The 22,311-nt window shown below is 32.5% G+C and overlaps 2 protein-coding genes across 6 annotated transcripts in view; both read right to left on the bottom strand.

Moving 5' to 3' along the window:
- Nucleotides 1-697: 697 nt before the first annotated feature.
- Nucleotides 698-4,403, bottom strand: LOC108338849 (SUN domain-containing protein 4). Of its 2 annotated transcripts, none has more exons than XM_017575895.2 (5): nt 4,250-4,403; nt 3,901-4,150; nt 2,291-3,588; nt 2,101-2,186; nt 698-980 (listed from the first exon to the last, which is right to left on the bottom strand). In XM_017575895.2, exons 2-5 carry the CDS (start codon nt 4,076-4,078, stop codon nt 734-736), a joined length of 1,809 nt encoding a protein of 602 aa, XP_017431384.1. In that variant the 5' UTR covers nt 4,079-4,150; nt 4,250-4,403; the 3' UTR covers nt 698-733. The 2 variants fall into 2 exon arrangements, with proteins under 2 accessions (XP_017431384.1, XP_017431383.1); XM_017575894.2 differs by having other exon boundaries at nt 2,291-3,597; nt 4,250-4,402.
- A 1,387-nt stretch (nt 4,404-5,790) lies between these two features.
- LOC108340378 (molybdenum cofactor sulfurase) overlaps nt 5,791-22,311 on the bottom strand; it is a 28,495-nt gene continuing 11,974 nt past the window's right edge. The window contains exons 11-22 of one of the 4 annotated variants that reach the window (XM_052878398.1): nt 20,679-20,781; nt 19,495-19,611; nt 19,258-19,335; nt 18,984-19,085; nt 18,607-18,679; nt 16,727-16,837; nt 14,990-15,054; nt 12,348-12,499; nt 10,600-10,832; nt 7,142-7,281; nt 6,167-6,271; nt 5,791-6,075 (exon numbers count right to left, since the gene is read on the bottom strand). In XM_052878398.1, coding sequence (XP_052734358.1) covers nt 5,968-6,075; nt 6,167-6,271; nt 7,142-7,281; nt 10,600-10,832; nt 12,348-12,499; nt 14,990-15,054; nt 16,727-16,837; nt 18,607-18,679; nt 18,984-19,085; nt 19,258-19,335; nt 19,495-19,611; nt 20,679-20,781 — 1,387 coding nt within the window. In that variant the 3' untranslated portion in view covers nt 5,791-5,967. Of the gene's footprint in view, nt 6,076-6,160; nt 6,272-7,141; nt 7,282-10,599; nt 10,833-12,347; nt 12,500-14,989; nt 15,055-16,726; nt 16,838-18,606; nt 18,680-18,983; nt 19,086-19,257; nt 19,336-19,494; nt 19,612-20,678; nt 20,782-22,311 lie in introns of those variants that run through there. The other 3 variants (XM_017577718.2, XM_052878397.1, XM_017577719.2) reach the window with 3 other exon arrangements.

Genomic DNA, 22,311 nt, shown 5'->3' with positions numbered 1-22,311 from the left:
TGATGGTGTAAAATTTTTACTTTGGTGCATAATGTGATATGCTTATTTTTGGTATGGATTTTATACTTTGTAATTTTTTAAAATTATTGAAGTCCGCATTTAATTTATTTTTATTTGGATAAAAAGTTGATTTGTGATCGAGGTTGGAAGATGAGCGTGATTGAGATTAGGTCCGTGAACTGAGTTTATGACCGTGAGTAACTTTTAAAGTAACTTTTAAAGTAACTTTTAAGGATTTGATTAGAACACGGAGAGGAGAGAGGGAAGGAAAGAGAACAGGACAGAGAGAGGGAGAGAGAGTACAGGGCAGTCTCTTTAATTGTGAAGTTTGAATCAAGTTATTTTCATGTGGAGATGGAATTGTATGAGGTGGAAATATCACTATACGAAGTTATATGTATGCAAATCATGATTTGGTGTTTTTGACATTATTTCATGAACACGCCAGTTTCACTTGAAGATGGTATTACTCGATAGTTACTTAAAGGAATATGATCATCATCTTCACGTGTTATCTTCAAAAGAAATTGATTCGTACTATTATCGGTACCATATTTTGGTCAACTGTATTGCTTCCCCTGTTCTTGGTTTTAAACAAAAGCCACTTTAGTAATGCAAGTGACAATGATTAATAAAAAAACTTTGAAAAAGTTTCTACATCTATATTGAGAGAGACAACGCAATCACCAAAAGCATCTCGCACAAGTTAACTACACATTTAAAATATGGACTATCACAAAATTAATATAAAAATAATAATGATACAATTCAATAATAGGAGAAACCACGAAGAGCTAACGGCAAAAAATTTCCCAGAGTAATCTGTTCTATTAACACTTAGAACTCTATAGACAGTAGTAGCCATATCTAGAGAAAGACGAAATATAACTAGCAATGAAAAAATACAACACACGAAAAACACTGCCGCACTCTTGTTTTCTAAAGATGCTTGCTTCCTCTGGACTTCATCCACCTCGGACCTAAACAAATCAGATCCCAACGAATTAAATAATTAATGGCATCATTCTTTCAGGAATAATTAATGGCAACAAAGAGCAAGTACACAACATAGGTAAGGTCCAGAAACAGTAAATAATATATCAACTTTCTTCTTAGTATTTTCGTTCTATGGCATGCTTTATTTTTATTTATTCCCCCCAAATGACATTACCATCTCTCACTGATTTTATTTGATTTGCTAAAACCGATTCTTTACCTATTTCTGACCCAATAAAAGTGAAAGAAGATAGTCAGAGGATGGGGTAAGACATAAAAGCTCCGGTAGTATTTTCATCATAATGCCTTTTGCAAGTATCACGGTAGGCAATCCCAATGGCATGTCACATGGCCAGAGATAAGACAACAACTTTCTTTCAACTAAAAGAGAAAAACCAACAACCAGTTTATAAACCGGTCTAACAATAAAATTGATTCTGAAATCCACACTGGTTCCAAATCTAAAGCTGGTTTTGTGTTTTAAATCCAAACCATGCCTACTCCTGTTAAATTACATGATTACATAACAAGTTTACAACAGTACAATGTAAAGCGTAATTCAGAGCTTTCTTCAATTAAAAATGAACTTACACGTCCTCTCTCTCTCTCTATATATATATGTGTGTGTGTGTACACACTAGATTTTAGATATAATAGACAATTAAATAAAGCAAAAACATAAAAAATTAGACAACAGTTATATAATTTTGGTTTAATTATCTATATTATATCTGAAATCATGTGTGTGTGTGTGTGACATATGGGATAATAAATAACTAACATGTAAAAGTATCTATGTTTAAACAGATAAAGTCATAAAATTAAGACACAGTTAAAAGCAGCAAGTTATATGATTGTAAATTTTTATTCTTCACAGCAGATTATTGGTAGACAGATTTAAAATTTTACCTTTTTTCTTTTTATCTCAACAGTAACTATACTGAGTAGTTTAATACTCTTCTAAACCTTTCCCTTAATTGTCATAGATATTCAACTACTCTACTTTTTTAAAGACACTTTCAAAGTGAAATAATAACTAAATTTGAACTAGCTCTTACGTTCATATAATACAAACTACAGAAAACTTGTTTCGTAAACTCTCACCTCAAAGCAGCATTGTCTCTGACTAGATTATCCAACTGCATGGAAATATGAGACTTCCAGAATTTGAGATCACGAGCATCTTTTGTCTTCAAGGTCAACAAATCAATTGAAAAATGAATAAAATGTAGGTTAATAATGTTTTTAACGAATTAAACACGTGACAACAACATTCAGGATAGATTTAACATACTATAGAATCCTGCTGGTCAATGAGATTCTTGATGTCTTCTTTGATCTTCTGTATATGTATATCTTTTAGTCCCATGTCTTTGCTGTACTCCTTGAAAATATTGACATATCTGGAATTTAAGTCTTCCATATACTGCTCCAAAACAAACAAATTTAAGTCTAGAGTTCGAACTTTCTGCATCAGAATCTTGAGAACAGTATCTCCAGGCATCCTGCCAACTTGTTGACGGGTTTCTTCAACTGGATCAGGAATGATGGTGTTTAGTCTCTCATGATTAGAAGAAGAGATATCTGAAGCATGATCAAAATTAATCCCTCCAAAAGTATTTTGATGAACATCTTCACTCTCCGAAGGATGAGGATGCTGCTGGGGTGATACTGTCCTTTTGTCAGTATTACCATCCCCAGGAGCGAGCATATTATCTTGAGTATTTATCAAATCATCCAGCATCCTCTCAACAGCATCCACACCATAAACTTCAACTACACTTAGCGTGCAATAAAATTCAGAACCATAGTGACTTTGAAGATTCAGCTTTAAATATCTCACCCATTTTGGCTCCTGAAGAACAAACCTTTGAGCATGCCTCACATTTGAGGCAGTGAAATTCCCAAGGAAAAGCCAAACATCTGTTGGAAAGCTCATACTGCCAAGAAGTTCAAAAGCTTTTAAATTTGAAGAATGATGCTCAAAATTAGATATTTCTATTGTATCTACTAAGGTTTCTTCGGAAAGTTCTATGATGACAAATTTCTCTTCAACAGAACAAGGATTCCGAAGATACTTATCTTTGTCTCTGCTTAAGATATTAGAGGCACCTTTGGATTCTTTGTTAGAACCTAAAACTTTTGCTCCCTTTGAGGCTGAAGCATAATTGTATTCTTCACCACCAGGCTCCACTCTATGCATTACACTTCCAGATGAACCAGTGCCAGGTTTAATTTTTGAACTAATTGCTCTACTCTTAAATTCATCAAGGCCAAGAGGCACAGCCCAAGATAAATGATCAGATTTTTGCACATGATCTTCGAGTCTGGCCGAAGAATTCCAACTCTCAACTTCGTGTACCTCAATAATGGGAGTGTCACAATCTTGCTTATTACAAGCACCAGGTTCAGCATAATCACGCGTTTCTTCGTTGGGGAGTGACTCGGGAACAAAATCATTGGTCTGGGCATCTTCAGAGTGTAAAGCTTCAGGGGGAATGTAAGTAATAGTTTCTTCGACCAAATCGTTCATAGCAGAATCAGAGCTCTTACACTGTCCAAGCTTATCTTCCTCCCAATTCGGTAAAGGAACTGAGTATTCTTCAAATCCATCAACATCCATAGATAAGAAACTGACTAATAAGAATATGCATCATGCATCTACAGTTGAATGTTATCATGTGGAAATATGGTATGAAAGGAGATTCTCCTACGAACGAGTGAGTAGGTTGTGAGGTTTTAGAGTGACTTATTCCCTACGACCTAGTAGGGTTTTGGTATCCTAAACGAAAAGGATTTGGTGAATTGATGTTTGTGGGTCAGTTCCTAATCCTAAACAGAACAGAGTATGATTCATTCAATTCAATTAATGCCAAAAGAAAACAAATTGATTGATTTGATTACCTGAGGGATTGGGGGTGTAACCATGACCGCGACTGATCCATAAGCTTAAGAGGAAGATTAGAGTCCACAAAAGAAAAAGCAGAGAGAGGGAAACAGCACACCCAGGGACAGTTTTAGCGTTGGTTGATGTTTTTGTCGTTGTTCTTCTTTGGAGAAGAGCTTCACGTGATTTCTGCATTGCAATTGCAATTGCACACGCAGTTGCACATGAGTGCCTATGCTCAGCACAACAACTGCATCAATTCCCTCTCTGCAATGCGTTGACAAACATTCAATTCATTTGATGAGATCAGAAAACGAAAGAAAATGAAAGAAAACGAAAGAAAATGGAACAAAAGAGGGATCTGACCTGTGTTGGGGTTTTGAAGAAGGGATCTCTGTGTTTACAAATCAAAATTCAGAAACAGAAAAACCATTCAATCAAAAGTCAAGAAACGGAACTTGTATACAATTCTGAATTATTCAATTTCCATTGCCCCGTCACTATAATTTTCTTAATTATCTATTAATTAGGTTAGATTTGATTTTGAAATGACTATAAAATAAAAAGTTTATTATATACAATGAGAATATCATTCAACTTTTTTTATACTTATGAGTTTCGGTTAACTGTTAAAATAAGACAAATTACACAAGAGTTTATTAAAAATAATTAAGATATGTTACACTTTATTGTAATTATATGTTTAATGTACAACTACAATTTAATTTTCTTGAGCTAACATGGAACTTTTTTTCATAAAATTATTTGTGTATGAAGATATAATTTTACATTTTGTTTTATCATATTCTATTCTATTAAACACTAACATAAAAACAACTTATCACAATTTTCTGACATCTAGACAATAGACATTAAATTTTTGATAGAAGAAAGATAAAAAATATAAACAAAAATTTATGAATTTTATTAAGTGAATAGACGTAAAATTACGTTAAAAACTTTATCAAATGTAAATTTACACTTTTCAGTTACAGACCTACAATAACGCACATAAAAAAAACGTTATTGTGTTTGTGTAAAGAATTTAGTTAATTTTGTTATGAAATTTGTTAACACTTTATATATATATATATATATATATATATATATATATATATATATATATATATATATATATATATATATATTTAAAAACTACCCTTAAATTGTTGGGATATACTTTCTTTTTATTCTTCCCCTTACTTGCTTTTTATCTAATTTGATTTATTTTTTCATTTTGGTACATTAGATTAGGAAGGATACATTGGCAAGGTACCACAACAAGAAGTCATGAGTTAATCTCAATAATTATTATAAAAAATTTAGAGTATTTCTGTAAAAGAATAAATAACATAAGATTAGAAAATGGTCTTTATTTAAAGTGACAAACTTTTTTTTCTTAAATATATTGGGACAACGACAATACTTCATATTCTGATCATAGTCATTCTTTTCTATTACTGCTATTATTATTAAGAACACAAGTGAAATATGATTTTTACTATTACTATTGTTAGTACATTTTATTAATTAACTTCAGCATGTGATATTAATTAACTTTCTTTTTAAGCACGTCTTTGAATTTCATCATTTTGTTTTAGTCTAAGGTACATGACCCTTTACATTGATTATAAATGAATTCATTAATTTCTTCACTTTATTTTAAATTCAAATTAAGATAAATTAATTTGTTTGTTAAGAAAATAATTTTCATGTTATATGTCCCTTTTTATATTATATTTATGACTTAAATGTATTTGGTCATTTTTTGTTTTTCATATTTCTAAAGTTTGAAATCATTAACATTGACCATATGGTCAATTTTAAGATAGATAAATTATATATGTATTTTTATTGATCTTAAAAACGTTTGATTAAAATTAAAAATAAAAGATATACAACAAAGATAGCCAACATGTTTCTTCCCGTAGCTTGACGTTCTTTATTGATTATTTTTATTTTCAGTTTTCAATAGACAGCATTGCGAATATGCGTTTTTCTTACAATGTTCATTCTCACATACAGACAGACACATGAACTAAAGCTTTTGAGTTTGAGTAGATGATTTTGCAGGTATTTGTGTTTTAATCCGGATGTATATCTTGCCCCACATGAAGCCAGGAATCAGCACCTTGTTGCTGCTCTCCATCAACAGTAGCATGTTTCAGTAATATGCCAAACAAAATCTTTCCCTGTTTTGATATATTTATATTAGAACAGTGATGTATCAAGAAAATCAAATATATAACTGAATTCTGGATAAAAAAAAAGGCCAACCTTTACCCTCCTGTAGGATGCTAAAGTTGCCAGAGGTTCGTTTGACTTTTGCACTTGTCCCGAATTTAGTGCAAGGTTGATTATCTGGCATCGATTGCATCCCCCTAGCGACTGATGAATAAATCAAATTAAATATATTATTAAACAAAAGAATTATGTTGTCTTTTATCTCATTCTTATATTTTTTGTAATTAGGATGACTAGGATTTCTCCAAGCTATTCCTTCATGAAGAACTCATAATTACAGGGAATCAGTATTAAGACTAAATTGCACATAATCCTCTTTCTTTTAGGGTTAGTTTAATGTATAAGAGGTATGACGATACTATTTTTTAAACAATTAAGGGAGTTAATGTTGAGACAAAAAGAAGGGTTATTGTGCAATCTAAAAGACATCATGGGATGTTAGATCAATTTACTCTAGAAATATCCCTAAGAGTTCAAGTTAATTTTTTCTAAAATATCCTATCAACGCCGTTGTAAGTTTGGTGTATAGATATTGACAACGCTCTTAACTAAAAGATAAAACTAAATTATAATATATAATTGTATGAAATCTTAACTTTACAAACTAATTCTTTAAATTTAAATTAGACATAAATTTTAATTTTCTCAGAGTCATTTACCATCTATCCTAATAAGGTGTTAGGTCATGTTACCTACTATTGGGTTCCCCTAGTTCCACATTAGTTTCAGTTGGGTTTAAATTTACATTTTTTTTAGTTATAAAATATTGTGTACCCAAAATCTCATAGAAAAGATTACAAAGATGAAATACAAATAGACATATTGGCACCTAAAATATCTTAGTTTGCATATCGCTACATTAGCAGTAAATGAATCCATGAATTTGCTCAAGTACCATTAATCAATGCAAGTAGCGTAGCTCAGGTTAGTCAAAAGGGGTTATCTACGATGTCCAATTTTTCAATAATAAGAAATTTGTTCTATCATGCCATACAGAAGGTTATTTGAACTTACACTGAAATGCTTATTTCCAATCCTAATGTATCTCCATCCATCTTCAGCATAAGGCCTACCTCCAGATACCACAAGATTGGGACGAAACCTACTTGCACTAACTTGCACCATTGCTTTTCCAGATATGCCCTTCTGTACATCTATTAACATCATTACAGTTAGCAAACACATTTAATATTCCAAAATATTGGGGCTGAGAGACTAAAAACAATATAACTATTAGTTTGACTAGAAATGAGACTTCAATATTAGTTTTACTGGAATAATCTGTACCGAGGGATTTCAACATTTATAGGACACCTAATAAAATCTAGCCTCATAAATATAAAACAAACCCACTATACTAATTAATGGAAGTAAAGGAAAAGAAGAAACAAAAACTATAAAAGAAAAAAATATTTGTACAACATGAAAACGGAACAACAAATAACACATCTCTCAACTTGTGAAAGAATATTTATCATTCCTAGCATGTTAATAAGATCTCAGCAGCCTTCCACAGGAAGTCTCTTGTCAATATATCTAACAATTGACATCCAAAAATGGATGTATGTCGTTTGTCCTTGACATAGTGTAGATATATCTTTATGTACTTTGTCCTATCATGCAATTATGTGGAATACTAAGAGTAGATTTAATTTTGCAAGGCATCTTCCTAGGGACTTTATATTTTATTAAAGTCATCAAGTCTGATGTATTACTTATGGTGTGGTACTTCCAAGGATCTTTTCAGTTATAGATCCTTCCTTTCAATGTGGTTAAGTTTTCTTCCTACCCTTAAGGTTCAAATGAATTATTTGTGTTGTATAGGTTATCCATCTGCTTTGGTCCCTGTTGAGACCCGGATGTCTAGTCTCAAACAGTCTAGACATATTGAACGACCATTTTTTATGATAACAAAGGAGATTACGTTTTGAAGTAATATTGGCTAATCAAACGTAATCAGAAATACATAAGATTTTACAATGTAAATAAAATGGATTCTCTATACATAACAACAAGCATACCTTCTATCATCTATATGATCATCTAGTGTATCAAACGTCAAATGCACTATCTTTATGAAAGGATCTTTAGTATCTTTCTAAAACCAGAGCTATTTAAAATAAATATCCTTACATGCTTTATTTCTGGAACAAATCGTGTGCAAACAGCTATCTCACACTTTCTTAAATACTGCATCTCCATATAAAAGGAAATATACTATTTGTGATATGTTCTGTATTTTCACCTCTTTCTTGTTTGTTATAGATATCATATAAAAAAACTACAAAAAGTATCTTGGAACAAAATCAAAGATTATCAGTCTTATATCCAAGATATCAAGATCACAAGAAGACTGACTTCAATACACATAATAAAAAGTTGCAATGATACTATAATATATACATTCCAATGAAGTCTACTGTTGAAAGTCTCATCGACTAGAGATAAGACCAATTTAAAATATATAAGTGGGTCGAAACCTCACATTTCAAGCCGATTTTGTGAGGTTGAATTAGGTTTAAAGTCCACCTCTGAACATGGTATCATAGTTAGGTTAAAGTTTATCCTAGCAAGATTTGTTATTTGTTTGGTTTATTGGTCGCTATCGGACTACTCATTAATGTCTAATTTCACGCACAAGATGTATAACCTCAACATGAAGGGGAGTGTTGGAAGTCCACATCGACTAGAGAAAAGACCAATTCACATTATATAAGTGGGTGCATATCTCATCTTGCAAGTCAGTTTTGTCGGGTTGAGTTAGACTTAAAGTTCACTTCTTAATATGATATCATAGTCATAAGTTTGAGCCTGTCCTCATGAAATTTGTTGGGTCTATTGTTTCACTTGCTATCAAGCCGCTACTGGACCACCCATTAATATTTAGTCTCATGCTCAAGATGTATATACCTCACTGTGAGGAGGGTGTGTTAAAAGTTTCACATCAACTAGAGATAAAACAAATTTAGAATATATGTATACATATGTATATATATACATACATATATATATATATATATACACATATACATATATATATATATGTATATGTATATATATATATATATATATATATATATATATATATACATATACATATATATATATATATATATAAGTTGGAGCAAACCTCACCTTACAAGTTGATTTTGTGGGATTAAGTTAGGCTTAAAATCCATTTTTAAACACCTATAAAAGATAAAGACCTCAAAGAAAAAGACACAAGAATCTTGCACAACAATCAGATATAAGAAAAGGATCCTTCAAGCAATACAATCATCTTAAGAAGGATATATGCAAGAAAAAAGTCATTGTCATGTCCTTCACCTACTGAAATTAAATCCTTGTTTGGAGGGTAAATTGTACATCCTCTATGAGTTGACTCGTTTAGTTGTTCACATACCTTTGTAGTGAGAAGTGACAATCAAAAATACTTGGTATGCAAAGAGTGACGTTGTACACTCGTGTTTTACTAGGGGTGATGTTGTGTATTCATTTTGTGATCAATAGGATTATGGTAGAACCTTTTAAAAGTTTCTTAAAGGAGGATTGGATGTAGCTAAAAGTTGGAATGAACAACTACTTGTAGTCTCTTTTATCTTTTGTAGAAGGTATAGATGTTTGTCTCTAGACTGACTACCAATTGTTATCAATATCACAAAAGCTTTTGCACAAAATGTATTAGACCCTATTCAACTCTCCCTCCCCTTTTCCCCTCCTTCTAGAGTTAGCATGTTACCTCAATTGGTATTAGAGCTAACCTCTTGGTGTTACTTTGTTGCAAAACTTGAGGTGATATCCATAAGGCGATATACCATGTTTTTGGATCTTTCCACATATTGTAAAATGAAACTCTACATAATTTGTAGTGTTATTAAAGCATATATTGACTAACTAATAAAATCTAACCTAGTATTTATATATTCACCAAAAAGAGCTAGTATTTATAAGCAAACAATCTGCCATCCTGGTTAAAGGAAAAGGTGATACAAACTGAGAGAACATATCACAAAAATTAACCATTGTAGTGGGATAGCCCTAGGCCATGTAAACCTACACAAAAATCCCATACTTCCAATGTGGGATCCAAGTTTCATACCATGCAATTGGATCCTTACAAATATAAAGTAAAAAATGTAAAAGAACTCTAATCCATAAAACATGAAAAGCCGAGAGAAGGAAGCAAATTAAACATTAGTCATATATAGTTTGTGATATACATCGAGAAGAAAACTTAATATTTTCTAAAGAATTTTAAATGCCTTTCCACTTTGTTGACTATATTAAAATCCCTTTTGCATTATTATGAATATCAAATAATCAAACCAATCAGCAAAACAGGAATCCATCATGCATCATGAAAGAATTTTTTATAATTGGCAAACAGTTATTAAAATCTTCCGTTACATTTTGTAATGAAATTAAAACAACAAAAGACAAGGACAGGTATACTATATCAGAAAATGGGATACCTGAGCTTAATCTTCTGTTTAGATCGCACACACTTTCTTCAGAGACAAGTAAGAACTGTGCTTCATTGGCAAAATTAAGTTTGTTCTTCATATCTCTACATGTGGCTGCACCTTTGATTTTTTTTAACATAAAATCTTGATTGAAACTAGAATACCTTAACAAAGAGCAAGTTCTACCAATGGCTTCGCTAAACCATGCATTGGTCTCATTGTCATAACTATATACCTCGTACCTGTGAAAAAAAAAATTAATTATGAGACCAAAATAAAATTGACTCTGTATAACAGGTTATTAACTTCTTAAAGCTTAGAATAGAAAATATTTTCCAATTACAAGACAAACTACTAAGCTTCATGAGATACCCTTATATTCAATTAATCAAAGCCCGTGTATGTACGAAACTAATGAAATCTCCCATAAGATACATAAGAATATTCGAGAGTCTGAAAGTAATGTCTTCCAACACTCTTCAGATGGTCAAGAAGCATCTTGAGCTAACTACATAAGACTAAGCTTGTTTTAAGGATAGGCCAAAGCAATCAAGGATCACAATATAATCTTCCCTTCTTCTAACTCTTTGATCCACTTTTAAAGAGCGTCCAAAAAAGATAACAAAGATTGATTGAATAGTCACCCACCTCACTATTATGATCACCGGGATGCAATGATCTGATTACTTACATTAAAAGGGCTTTAGAAACTACACACCTGTTCATGTATTTTCATATTCATGTATCGCCCTTTTCCATAGGAAATAGTATTATACAAACATACATATAAAGGAGGCTTCAAATTGCCTCCAAAGTAACTTGAAGAGACTACTCTCCATCTTGACCCTTCATTTTTTTCCCTAATCTGATAGTTCTAGAATGTAACTCATTTTTAACAACTAAATTAAGAGAAAATGAATGGTTGACTTAGTAAGTCTCTTAAAATTACTCTGGAAATAATTTGATATATATATATATATATGTGTGTCTGTGTGTGTTTTGCTCGGAGCTTTATTCTCTTAAGCAATTAACCAAATCCTAGCCTTTAACTTTTTTTTACTTTTTACTCTTTTTTACACATATATGCAGAAGTAAAATATAGGAATATTACTACAACCACGTGTAAGTTCATTTGGATTAAACAACTTCAAGAATTGAAGTTTGGAAACACTTGGAAAATGAAATTATGCCATAATAATGAAGTGGCTCTATCCATATCTCCACTCTAGTGTCCTAACATACTGCAATTGATTTTTCATTTTACTCGCAAGAAAGTTCTCTAAAAAGGTGTCACTAAATTTGCGAATTCTAATAATAAAATAAAAGATTAAAAGTGTAGCAATTAATTTTCCAAAATTTGTATTTGTAGTAATATTTTCACAAAAGTTGTCCGACAATCAAGAATTCAATGTATGTGTTCCAAGATTAGACCATTTATGTTTCAACTTGAGGAAGAGTCCTGGATATAGTATTTAAATGCCTACCCAAATTAGTACCAATTCATTTTCAAAATCAGTTACATAGCTACTTTTTGTTCTTAGAATGTATTTAGGAACTAGAACCACCTTTTCCGCCTTATAATCACAACCAATTCAAAAGTGAATAGTAACTTACTCAACTACTCAACTTATTCGCAATCCCAAGAACTTTCTCAAGCACAATCATATATTTGTAAAAGTATGTTCATCGACATCTTTGCAAGAGTCCAATTTAATTAGCATACATAGAAAATTAATTATGCATATAAGATTGTATACCTCTGACCATATAATTCAATATCCTCTATAGCGTCCTCATAAACATTTGACTCAAGTGTAATTTGTAGTCTTTCTTTGCAACATGGAGATTCTACAAACAAAATTCCCTGACTAAGGTCTATTAAGGTGCTTACAAAGCCCATTTCAGGAACCTACACAAAATTCAGATCAAACAAGTCAAAACTTAACAATAACCATCATCCTCAAAAGTAAAAGCTAAGTAAACAAGCAACACAATTCAAAGCGAGGGATAGACAGAGTTGGATAGAACATCATCATTAAAGATTGGTGAAGGTAACAACACTACAAATGTTAGCTTAGTACCTAAATTCACATAAGCATCATATAGACATGATGAATAAGTATTGTTAAGAAGTGGACTTTAAACCTAACTCAACCCCACAAAACCGACTTATAAAATGAGGTTTGCACCCACTTATATCTCTAGTTGATATGGGATTTCCAACACACCTCCTCACGCCGAGGTATATACATCTCAAGCGTGAGACTAGACATTAATGGGTGGTCTGATAGCAGGTGGAACAATACGCCTAAAAAAACAACAAATATCGCTACGATAGACTCTAACCATAGCTCTAATACCATGCTAAGAAGAGGACTTTAAACCTAACTCAACCCTACAAAACCAGCTTGCAAAGTGAGGTTTGCACCCACTTATATATTATAAATTGGCTTTATCTCTAGTCGATGTGGGACTTCCAACAAATATTAACAAGTGTATAAACATTACAAGCATGGGTCGCCAAGCAAATTAGATGAATGAATATCTAAAAATTGTAGATTCAAAGTGTATATCCTTGTCATGCTTGGCCATTTACCAAGGCTAGGAATGGGTAGAGCATCCTCCAATTCTAAACTTTTTATTACCAAAAAGGAAAATTTATACTCAGAAGCAACCAAATTGATTAAAAGTTAAGTGTCTAACATTATAGGCTTTCTTTTGGGTTTTGAGCTAGCCTCCCCACTTGAAACTGATTGCTGTTATTAGGGATGCTAACATAGCTAAGATTCCAAAACGACAAAGTTATGCTTAAGAACTTCCATCTTTTGATAGAAAAAGCAACTCGGATGTTTATAGCCAATGCTTAAAAATATAGTGTGAAGAAAAATAAGAATGCATTTAGGAATTAACAAATATTTCTTCAGAATTTTGTGGAATACAACATGTATGTTTGACCATGCAATTGAAACATAACGAATTTGAAAAGGCCTTTTTTTCTTGGGGGGTGGATGTCCTTAACGGGTATGTTATTCCACAATGTCTCTTTAAACTTATCTTTGTTCCATGCACTTGAGAGATCAGAAAACACATAATTATGAAGGACCTTGTATAGTCAGGTGAATCAAAGTCAACAAGACATCATATGTTTCGTCATTGAAGTATTTGTATTCATCATCGAAAGAGGATTTGGGTCTTGTTCATTTAGTTTCATAGAACATTGTTTTAGCACGCATGAATCAATATTATGGAAATTCCTTAAACACTTTGGTGAATATTGGACTATGTGTCCCTAGGGTAGGAGGTTAAATATAAGCTATTGTTTTTTGTTGATGGTACTGGTAAACTGATTTCCAAAAGATAAACTTGAAATATAGACCTTGATCAAACTGCTTGAGAGTTGAAATGGTCACAACAATTAGTTGAAGAAATTGATTTCATTAGAGGATGGAGCATACTGAGGTTGGCCACAGTTTTTTTCCAAGAAAGACTCCAACAAAACCTTATTTCCACATTTCACGCAAGGATGGGACAGCAGCTTTATGACATTTTGACTGAGTCGCTTAGTTGTAACCAGGTTATTAGGTTACTTCTAAATGCATCAGGATTTTAAATTATATAAATTGTATTGGTCTTTGATCAACATATACAGGACACCTGGGAAAAAATCAATTCACCCAATATACAATTTTCTTTCCTCGGTACAATTGTGGTCCTAGACATTTTGGGTAGACAGAGTACAAGGACACACGAGATAATCTCAAATATTTATATTTACAAGTGTTTCCTACACAATTTTTTAATGTTGATACCCTCCGAGAATATTTTGTCTATATTATTAAATAACAATACTGAAGTTCAATCCCTCTTAAAAATAAAGAACCACAATGACAGGTTGCAACTAGAAAGGAAATCACAAAAATTTACCTGATTTGATGTCAACATCACAAATTGATTACTAAATTACAGAATATTTAATACTAGCCTAATAAATCAGAATATTTAAATCAGTAAAATAAAATAAGACTTTAATTTGTGAATTCCAGAAAACACAACTAAATCGTTTTCACTCTATTTATGTACATGATAATATCAAACATTCAGATTTTCATTGATCTATAATAAAATTAAGAGTTTGAATTCAAAACATTCCTGAAGTCGTAAATATCTATCAACCCTTCGTTTTGGTTCCTTTTAATTGTTGTTAATGGCATAAACTAACTCCCATGAGAAAAGAGTCCCAGTGTTGTGAATTCACTTACACTCTATTTCCAAAAAATCAACCAAATTGAAGCACCAAACCAAAACTGAGAAAAAAGAAAAAATGCAGTTCCCGAAGTTTGCATCCTGCATCCACAGATTATCTAAATTTAAGATCTTGTCTGCCATAAAAAAAGATTACCTTTTTTTGGGTAAGTATTTCACCAGTTGGGCTTTTAAGAATCCACTGGCGATCATAGGTGAGGCCTGCAAAAAATTCAAAGATACTGTTGTCAAAAGCTATACGAAATTGTAGATTGAAAAAATGAAATCAGAAACTATTAAAGTAGTTTTACTCCATAAATGGAATGTTCTTTGTTTTATTTTTAGTTGGTTACTACCTCTACTAATTTAGTGTTGAGAATCAGGTTATAATATTCTGAATCATGTACTAAATCAAATTTATAGGCATAAATATCTCATTTAGGAGAAACAAAACATGCTCTTATCATGCGTAATGAATGCAATAAGTCTATATTTTTATAATCAAAAAGTAAGGACCCCATCAATATACTGACTACGTTAGGACCCCATCATATCAATCATCTGCAGCATCCCCAATAAGCCCATATAATCAAGCACCGTAGTGTATTCTAACTCAGAGAGAAAGAGTTGGTTTTTTTGAATAAGGTTGTAAATGTACTTGCTTTGAGTCATAAGAAGAGATTTACTGGGTAACTGCTCGATTTCAATGCCCAGGAAATAGTCCAAGTGGCCAAGTTATTTGAGAGAGTAGAATTAAGATGCGCTATAACTTGCTGAATGATGACAATGAACGGCCAATAATACAGATATCATTCACATACACTAGAATAAAAATAGTGTGAGAATGAGGTCTCTAGACAAACAAAGAAGGATCACATTTGCATGCTATAAGCCCAAACTGAATCAGGGTAGATTTGAGTCAACAAACCAGTCCAAGGTGCCTGTTGAAGTCCATAAATAGCCTTGTTGAGCTTTCAGACAAGAAATTTATTAGAATTTTCAAAACCAAGAGGTTGCACCATGTAAATTGTCTCTTATAAAAGACCATTAAGAAAAGTGTTAAGAAATAAACTTTAAGTCTAACTCAACTCTACGAAATCAACATATAAAATGAGGTTTGCATCCACTTATATATTGTAAATTGGTCTTATCTCTAGTCGATTTGAAACTTCCAACATACCTCCTTCACACTGAAATATATACATATCGAGTATGAGACTAGATATTAATTGATGGTTCGATAGCCACCCGATAAAGCATAGAAAAATAGACCTAACAAACGACAAATTTCACTAAGATAGGCTCTAACCCATGACTCTGATATCATATTCAAAAATATATTTTAAGCCTAACTCAATCTTACAAATCTTGCTTGTAAAGTAAAGTTTGAACTTATTTATATATATTGTAACTTGGACTTATCTCTAGTCGATACAAGACTTCCAATAAAGAGCAATGTTAACACCCAATTGAAATAATTCCCAATTAGAGGTAAGGACAATAGTAATAATAAGGCAAATAGTGACAGGTCTAACAACACAAGAAGAATTTTGTAGATAACAGTGTTTATGTATGGCACAATAGGCTTGGCCACCCAAATAATCGTGTTCTACAAATTGTTCTGAAACATTGCAAACTTTTGTTTCCAAATGAAGTTTATTAGTGTCAATTTCTCCTTTGACCTTTGTCATATGGAGATTCTAATCTCATTCATTTGTTTTGTTGCATGTTCTGACAATAATTTCAATAATATTTTATTGTTGATTGTTATTTTTCATCTCTGTTTACCAAAATCCTTTAATTTCAACAGTTTCTGGTTGTTCTTTCTTTAACTTTCTTATTATTGAAATTGACAAAATTGTAAATGTGCCTTGTAAAATCAGGAAAAAATTACCATTGCTGCTAAGAGGCCAACTCCTTGCACTGAAACCTCCGCAAGATTTTATTGGATATATTGTAATTGATTTGAGATAATAACCAGTATCCACAAAACCATTGTCTACACCTGCAGGTGATCAACTGAGTACATGTCCATCTAAAACAGTAAAAGCATAATTATACTGTGAAAATAATGTGCTACAAGGCTTTTAACAACAGATTTTAAACATAATCCTAGATTTTTATCTGACAACAGCAATACAATAATTAATAAGTTCATTGATGATTAACAAATACATATAAAAAATTTGAATTTGATATACGACTCCAGATGTTGAAATTTTGTAAGGAAGGTTATTGTCTCCTTTAGTATCTCTTTCTTGAATGCAAATTCAAGTAGAATTTTTTAGAGGAAATTATATAAAGATTCATTGCCCAAGGAAGTGTATGAAGCAATCGAGACATAAGCTTTTTATACACAAAATCTAGTCTTTTCCCAATAGACAGGTAAGCTACATAAATCAAATGACACCATTGTATCTATCCATAACTAATCCTTCAAAAAAGTGATTTAATTTGGAACTCCTTTAGATGAATATTTCATAGGCTACCTCTACCTCTAGTTATCCATTCATTTCTAGTATGGCATCAAAGCATTTCTAGTTTTAATATCAGGTCATTCACATGTCTAGTCCTGTAACCTTCATACTCCAATCGAGATGTACATTCTTTGGTAGCAGTTCTCTTAAGAAGCCCCATATTAGTTCGAAATAAGGCAAGACACTAGTTATATAAGGCTTGAACCCCAACCTCTCTTAACTACCTTTTTGGAATTGAGTTAGGCCTAGTCCAGTTTCTAACTGGCTGCATCAAGTACTGTGCATGCAAAAAATAGTTGGTCTACTTGCTGTAGGGTCCAAAATCAATGTCTTGCACACAGATGGACCCTTATTCCCAACACCATCCAACTTGTTTCTTCCGCAAAATATTCAACCTGAAAGTTTTCCACAAGTTGAAACAGCTTTGTGGGAAATAGTGGTCTATTTCTTGCTATTTGGCTTCCTTATTTTTTTTTTACCTCTAATAGGGTGCTTTTCAATGGTGTGTGACATTCTAATAATGATCTGGGTCTGTTTGATAAGTTCCAATGGGTCTGATCTGATTTAGGAAACTCATCTATTTGGAGCCACTTGGTGTTCTTCCTTCTAATTGACTGTTTTCTAGGGTGTTCCTTCTTGTGGTAATCTTCTGTGCCTGTTTTCTAGTGCCAGTCTTTGGCACTTGCAATTGTCTTTGATTTTCAATGGATTCAACAATAGGAATGTTGGAGAAGATAATAAAATTCATGGAATCATGATGACCACTGTTGGACCCAGCCAGAAGATTTAGGTGACTACTACCCATAAAAGAAAAAGCAGGCAACCCAGTACATGAGGCTCCCACCAAGTGAGGTTCGGGGAGGGTAGATGTATGCGGCCTTACCCCCAAAAGCAGACAGGTTATTTCCATGATTTGAGCCCATGACCTCCGAACACAAGGCAAATATTTACCATTGTGCCAAGCCTTGCCCTCGCATAAAAGAAAAATAATCAACAGCTTAAAATTTTTGATATCAGTTAAACAGACTTCCTAAATATATTATTAGAAGACCCACACAAGTATTTACTATGGAGAATCTCTTGCTGAAAATTGTTAAGTAAGCATACTAAGTAGCTGCATTAAAGTATGCACTATATTCATGTACACAAATCTGCGTGTGCCTTTTCATGTGGGAAGGAGAATAGCAAAAGTACAAATGCAATAAAAGTGCAAGTCCTTGTCATTTGATGAACATAACCAACAGGATGTGAATTCACCAACTATGGAGAATAAATTAATTTGGAAAAGGATGTTGACCTTTCATTTGATTTCCATGGTCAATGTGATTTTGAGGTGACACAAAGGAACTTGCAACAAAATCAACAAATTTCTGAAAAACAGACGGTATAACAAAATTAGTTTTGTCAGATGGGTAACCAAAATCGTGAGAAATGAACTTAATCCAATATCAAGGAAAATAAGAAATTTGTAATAACATAGTCTTTGATTTCCTATTAAAAAATGAACCTTATCCAAAATCAATATGTTGCCCCCTTTTCCATATTAAGTATAGGTGTTTCTTTTTAAAGTATAGGTTTTACTCATGAATACAACAAAAAATGAATCCAGAACCAGATGGGGGTCAATGTTTCCAAAGGTTGAAAAAACTTCAAAATGGTCTAGAGATTCCCAACCTTGGCATCCTCATATGTTGACATGTAGCCAAAGGATACTCTTACAGCACCAACAGGTTTACCATTGATTATATCATGATCATCCCAACAAACGTGGCCAGCCTAAATACAAAAAAAATCGTCATCTGTCATACTATTATTTTTAATGAAAATAAGAATGCTACAACATCACCATACATTCGATAATACTAACTAGGTTAGCACTATTGAACTATAGTATACACTCATTACATCGATATTGATTGTTAGTGAGTAACAGAATATGTAGAAATACCTCAGTATTTGAAATAAGATCCAAATGAGTCAAGTCAAGGTATTTTGCACATGCACCTGGATTGCAGAAGCATCCTGTCTAAACAGATAGCCAGTGAAGATAAATAATCAGAATTCAAACAGTATCCTCCTTAATATAAAAGAATGGAAAAAATACAAATAAACAAATAGTTTATTACCATGATTACATGAATTTATAAAAAGAAAACATTAACAAGAAGAGAATCATAATTTATACCCTTAGCTGAATTGTTGAAAGTGACGCCAGCTTTTCCACTTCCCGATATCCATACCAAGAGCCATCCGGCCGTTTCAAGTTGAATGAAATTATTGGTCCCATTTCATGATGCAATTTCTGGGTTAAAGTAAAGAAGTATTAATTGGTTGCATGTTACCAAAGATGGATGTAGAGAATGAAATTATCAGTTCCATGTTGAATGAAATTATCAGTCCCATTTCATGATGCAATTTCTGGGTGAAAAATAAAAAAGTATTAATTGGTTCCATGCATCGTATGTCTAAGGCAATGAGTGCTTTTTTATTTAGAAAACAATAACCAAAGTAAGTATATTCCTACGCTGTTTTGCAGTGTTGTCCTGACTTCCAGATGAAAAGGCATATCAAATAATATATGCAGCAAGGAGAAAAAACATCTCAATGTTCAACAAGAGGAACAACTTGCAGAAGAGGCTACATGGGAACATGCTTGTAGAATAATTTGCTTCCTGAGGGTTTCACAACATGGACATGATATGTCAACTAATCCAAGAAGAAAATTGCAGTTGCTCAACCCATTACTTGAAGTGAATATCACAACTTAGTGCTTGCCAGAACTAAAACATCATGGACTCCAATAATATTTTTCCAACTCCCTATGACAACTTGAGCACTATAGCTCTAACGCATAATCAACTATTACATACTCTTCTAATGCAATACTGGATACTATATCTCTCTTTTGTTCAAGAGTGGGTCATCAACAAGAACATGTAAGTAGTTCATGTTCCCACATTTGATTCCTCACTAAAGCCTTATTTACTACTTATTTATTATTCTAAGGTCTAAGCTCAAAGTGGTTTCACCTTACAAATCGGTTTTGTGAGGATAAGTTAGCATTAAACTCACTTCTTATTGGCTGATTCTTCCCTTCTCATGAACTAGAGGGGTATTAGAGTAGAGATGTACTCTAAAAACTTGTTAGTGTTATGACTCTCTATCAGTTAGTTAGTTCTCTGATGCTTATTTGTACAACTATATATAATTGAATCTATGATCTATGTAAGGTTGTTTTTCATTCTTCAAAATACAAAACACTTTCTAAAATCACTCTAAACTCTAGTACAACTATTAAAGCACAAATAACTAAAAATCAACCCTGCATATAAAAAAGTAAATAGGACAAGAAATTGTGCACAAACTAACCTTTGAATTATGATGTCCGTAGAGGATGCAAACACTAGATCCATTGCCATGCCTCATGGCCAAAAGCATTTTCCTTGTATACAAGGCAAGAGATGCTACATGTCTACAACGCAGCAAATTTTGCATGCTTTATAAAATAAAAAAAAAAAACCAAAGGATAACGTTGAAATAACTTAAAGCAAAAAAATAGTATAATAAATTTCAACTAGAACATGTGCCGAGATTCAACATCGACTAGAGACATGTTACCAATACAGTTCCTACAAGGCTTAGGCAATCCTCACTTTAGAAATTAGTTTTGTATGGTTGACTTAGACCATAAACCCAAATTCACAAATTTTGTAACACATCTTAATGCGCTACACAAATTTAATACCCAATCATCATGAACCTTTGCTCCCTCCTTTTCACCTTCCTTACCACACCCAATAATATCAACAATCCCCACTCTGCATCCATGGGTTATCATAATGTAAAGCACAAGGACCTGGTAAAAAGAAAGATCCCCTTCCATTACAAAAATTTAATTATTGGAAGTCTCACATCAACTAGATAAAACCTACAGTTGTACAAAATGACTTACATGTGATGACTATATAAACTGTACAAACTAACTTGTTTCTACTAACATCCTCCCTCAAACTCAAGGAGAAGAAGATTTTCTAAAGAAAAATTCTTTAATTGACTTTGCTCCAAAGAAACATAAAACGAAATGCAGATAAAGGCTTGGTTAGAATATCTTCCCATTGATCAAGAGCTAGAATATGACAAATACATAGTTGGCCATAACCTTCTCTCTAACAAAGAAAACATCAATCTACTCGTGCTTAGCAAGATTATGAAATACTGAATTGTGAGCAATAGATACAACACTCTGATTGTCACATAAAAGAATAAGTAGTGAAAGAAATTTGTAATTCAGTAAGCAATGTAGTAATCCATGATAGCTCTAGCTCAGAAGAGGTTTGTGCTAAACTTTGCACTCAGCTTCAATACTAGAAGGAGCAATAACTTGTTGCTTTTGAGACCAAGATATCAAATTAGGACCAAGAAAGGTTGTTGCTCATGAAGTAGATCTTCTATCATCAACATTGATTGCCCAAACAACATCACAAAATGATTTTAAAGACAAAGGGTCATCAAGTGAACCAAATTGAAGATGTTATCCATGAAACAAAGTTCCATTAAGATATCTTGATATACATTTTACCACAGCACAATGAGAATCAAGTGGTTAACTCGGTTTACAACAAAACTAATTTTAAGTCTAATAAGAGTGGTATACTGTAAAGCACCTACTATTGATTGATATAAAGTAGGATTTGCAATTAGACCATAGGAGAAGAAATTGAATGAGCAATAGCTTGCTGCTTTCGGGACCACCGAGATATCAAATTAGGACCAAGAAAGATTGTTGCTCATGAAGTAGATCTTCAATCATAAACATCTGATGGCCAAAAAGCATCACAATAGGATTTTAAAGACAAAGGGTGATCAAGTGAAGCAAATTGAATATGTAATCCATGAAATAAAGTTCCATTAAGATCTCTCGATATACATTTTACCACAACACAATGAGAATCAAGGGGTTTGGCTATAAACTGACAAACTTGGTTTACATTAAAACTAAGTA

This window comes from Vigna angularis, chromosome 5 (genome assembly GCF_016808095.1).
Source record: "Vigna angularis cultivar LongXiaoDou No.4 chromosome 5, ASM1680809v1, whole genome shotgun sequence".
Taxonomy (NCBI): Eukaryota; Viridiplantae; Streptophyta; class Magnoliopsida; order Fabales; family Fabaceae; genus Vigna; species Vigna angularis.
Note: the sequence above shows the minus strand (reverse complement) of the source record. Positions and strands in the feature narration are given on the sequence as shown.